This window comes from Hipposideros armiger, unplaced genomic scaffold (genome assembly GCF_001890085.2).
Source record: "Hipposideros armiger isolate ML-2016 unplaced genomic scaffold, ASM189008v1 scaffold_228, whole genome shotgun sequence".
NCBI lineage: Eukaryota > Metazoa > Chordata > Mammalia > Chiroptera > Hipposideridae > Hipposideros > Hipposideros armiger.
The window spans coordinates 483,354-487,112 of NW_017731578.1; the positions used below are offsets into that span (position 1 = coordinate 483,354).

At 47.3% G+C, this 3,759-nt stretch overlaps 1 protein-coding gene across 13 annotated transcripts in view; it reads left to right on the forward strand.

The window, feature by feature from the left end:
* PPP6R3 (protein phosphatase 6 regulatory subunit 3) overlaps window positions 1-2,811 on the forward strand; it is a 125,550-nt gene extending 122,739 nt beyond the window's left edge. For 12 of the 13 annotated variants that reach the window (XM_019654681.1, XM_019654683.1, XM_019654684.1 and 9 more), the window contains one exon: window positions 584-2,811. In XM_019654681.1, coding sequence (XP_019510226.1) covers window positions 584-635 — 52 coding nt within the window. In that variant the 3' untranslated portion in view covers window positions 636-2,811. The remainder of the gene's footprint in view (window positions 1-583) is intronic. The other variant, XR_002125372.1, reaches the window with a different exon arrangement.
* Window positions 2,812-3,759: the final 948 nt, after the last annotated feature.

The window sequence follows — 3,759 nt, forward strand, 5'->3', positions numbered from 1 at the left end:
CCGCTGTGCCCGTTTAGTGTCCCGCCTCTCCCTCCCCACTGTAAACCTGACACTTGCTTTGGGGGAGCACATTCGTTCCAGTCATGCCTTTTTTCTCAGCAGTTGGTCCTGTTGGCCAGCTTTGCCTCTTGTTTCCTTTTTTTCCTTTCTCAGTAGCAGAGTCCCATTTTTCAAGCTAAATTTTATGTGGATTCCGATGCATGGAACATAAAAAGCTGCATTCAAGGAGGCGTGCGCTCTGGGATCAGCTTATATCCACGGGCCTGGCCTGTGCTTCCAGGAAGCCAGGAGCGGGGCTGGTTTCATGGAGCGCCTGCTGTCCTGTAGGCCTGGCAAACGCCCGGGCAACCGAAGCCTAAGGTGGAGCTTTGAAGTGCTTCAGCTAGACTTTCTGGAGCTTTGGGTAAATGCACTTCTGAAGGGCTTCATTAGGTCACTACTGAGTGCCAGGCTGCGTGCTCGGCTTTGCATGGGCAGCACTGGAATAAACATTCCCCGCCCCCAGGGTGAAAGAAGTTCATCTTCTGTCACACGTTCCTGTGTGAGTGCCTCCCTCAGACGTCGTCTGTCTTTCACTCCGTAGGACTGACCAGCCAAGCCCGCCAGGCGACACGTCAGTCAACGGCCCTGTATGATGAGCGGCCTGTGCTGCTGCTGACGGAGGACTGCGGACTGCCACCATTCAGGGGCTCTGGGCTCGGCTGCAGCCGCCAGGCCGTCTGCTGCACTCACTCTGCAAGGGGTCAGGACCAGCAACCTTTCTATTCTAGATGCTAAGACGTTGTACAGAGAAACTCAGAAGTGTACAAATATTGCACATTGACAAATACCAAGAATTTTTGCGTATGTTTATATTGTATTGTTCAAAATAATGGGTAGCCTGTGAAATAAGATCTTGCCACCCATGTAATAATAGCAGTGATACTATAGTTAAAATGGCTGTAAGAATAGTTTTATAAAAGTGAATACACAGAGCTATTGTATTTGAAACATAACTATTTGACAATTATTAGTGTGACCAAAGTATTAGGCAGTTTTCATACATTTTTCACCTTGTACAAAATTGAATTCATTTTTCTTCCAGGTTGGCAAGGAGTTATATAGGATCGAAATGCCCTCTAAGTGTTATTTTGGTTGTTCTAATTTACAAAAGTGATTTTGAATAAGAAATATTTGGTGTTCTTTTTATAACCAGTTTCGGATTGGTAACTGTTTTCTGTACTGTTTAAAACGGATCAAAAAATGTAAGTCTATTGGTAGAGATTAAGTATTTATTGCTACAACTTAGTTGATAAATTGATGTTATTGTAAAGCCATATGTTCTGTTCAAGTCTTGTTTGCTTGAAATGGTTATTCCTGCAGGTGAAACACTAGACTATTTGGAGTATACATGGCTTGTGGTTTGGGTTTCTTTGTTTTTCGTTTTTGTTTTTTGTTCTGTTTCAGTAGTTCATCTGCCTTTTAACCCATTCACCAAATTTTCCCTCGTTAACAAGCATCACCAATGAACATTTCAGAGCAATCTGCGTATGTAACGTACCGAAATCCTATTAGGCAAGTCAGGTGAAAAATGCTCGTGCCACGAATGGAATTAGAGCGTGTTCATTTTCCAGGCTAGTATTTTTAAACTAGGAATCAACATCTGGCACCTAAGCATGTTAATGTTTTGCTGTACCTTGTGAGGTTTTCACTCGTAAATTCTAAACCAGTCTATTTTTTTAGAGCTGGTTTGTGTATATATATAGTGATTATGGATACTAATTCAATGTAATTTATAATTTTCTATGTCAATCTGAGAATACATCACAGCCTTCTCAAACAGCTGAAGCAATATATTGTATATTGCCATATTGTCTGGTGAAAGGGTTAAATTACTTCACCTCTTGCACTTTTAGATGCAAATCAGTTTTTCATTTCTGTGATAGAAAATTATTCACGTATTTTTACATCATTTGTTTTTCCTGACCAGTATTTAAAACCAAAAGGATATTCTGAAAAATGGCCAACGATTTTTTTAGAAATAGCATCCCAAGCAGCGTGCCTAAACATTACATTACATATGGAAATAAAAAAATCAAATGTCTAATGCCTTATTTCTTATTTACTTTTCCATTGTAAATGGTGTAGAAAGTCTTGGTGAGGTTTACAGAGGCACACGGAGCCCTCAAGAACAGTGGAGTCAGCGGTGCGTCGGGGACAGATGGCGGGGTGCCGTGCTGGGCCTTGCGCCCCTCCTCAGGAACCCTTTCTGTGCGAGCACCTCTTCGCAGAGACTGTCTCTCGGGTTCCCCTGGGACCTGGTCCCACCAGAGGACGGGGCTCCTTTTGTTCGTCTCAAGGATGCTGACTTACATGGCACGGGACCTCGGGGACTGCTGATGGATGACGCACTCTGGTGTCACCTGGTGAGAGCTTTGCGGGCCACCGCGGGGCTCAGCTCCGGGGTTGGCACACACTGCCTCCATCTGTCCGTGTGGATTGCGTTTGCTCGGCTTCTCCGTCCCACCCAAAATAACAGGCTTAGTTCATCTCGCCTACTGCTGATGAAAGATCATTTGGGGTCTCTCTTTGGGGTAGTGTTTTGTGTTGCTTGTCTGTGTGGCAGGGAAAAGGACACGAGGACGGGAAGGACAGCCTGTTGGGGTAGGAGGGTGCCAGCCCAAGGCCCAGGAGCAAGCACACTCATTACTTTCTACTTTAATTTCTGTGTATTGGCCATCCTGAATTGCAAGACTAACAGATGTCTACAATACAATACCTGTATTAAAAATAACAACAACAAAAATAAAGCCTGATTCTTTGTTTCTAGAAGCCTCCTTGTACCTTGCTTGGGCTCTAACAACCGGACTGGGTGTGGGAGCCGTATTGAGAGAACTGTCACTGACTGTCCCAGGTCAGGGCTTCCTGACATGAGCTCTCGTGCTGTTCAGCCAGCTGCGCAGGAAAGCCTGGCCTGGTCCCAGCTACAGTGCGCCACGCGTGGGGGCAGGGCTCGTCTTGCCCGCTGCTGTCACCCAGACACGAACCGTCCGTGCCCGCACACAGACGCTCAGTGTGTTTCGGTGACGGGACCAGCCATAAGCCCTTGTCCTTAGATGGTTTATCAGGTCCCCTAGCTTGTTGTCTTGTCCGTGGGTAGCGCTTCCCCAGCCTGTATTTTCTGGCTTCCAGCTCTGCCAGTAACTCTGATGGTGAAATCCCTCAGCCGTTCCACAGTGACGTTTAAAATATGATGTGACATGATAGCTGCTCATGTTTCATTCTCCTTCGCTAATTTGCATAAACAAGGATCCTCATGGCGGTGCTTAGAGCCAGTCACCAGGTCCCAGTGCGGCAGTCTGGGCACATGCCTTGTACCCACCTGGACTCCGCGGGCATCTCACTGGGCGGGCGGTGCTCATGCTCACACCCCACCTCCCCCGACACCCATAATGGTCACTTTCTGTCAGAGGGGAAAACTGGCCGCAAGTCCATAGCCTTACAGGAGACAGACTGGCTCTTGCCCTGTGGTACGCAGTTCATCAGCGGAAGCTGTTAGCACTTCCCTGACGCCTCAGCCCTATAATGCCACCTGCTCGCCAGCCTGAAGCCTGGCTTTGAGCTGCTGTTTTACTTAAAACCTGCACCCCCAGAAACCTCAAGTGCCTGCGCTCCAAGTAGATGGATTTGATATGTTTCTGCCTCAGGGTCGGCCTCTGCCCAGGTGCCGGGTCTGGCCGCCAGCCCCTGTTCACACAGCTGTGCTGGACACAGCCGTAC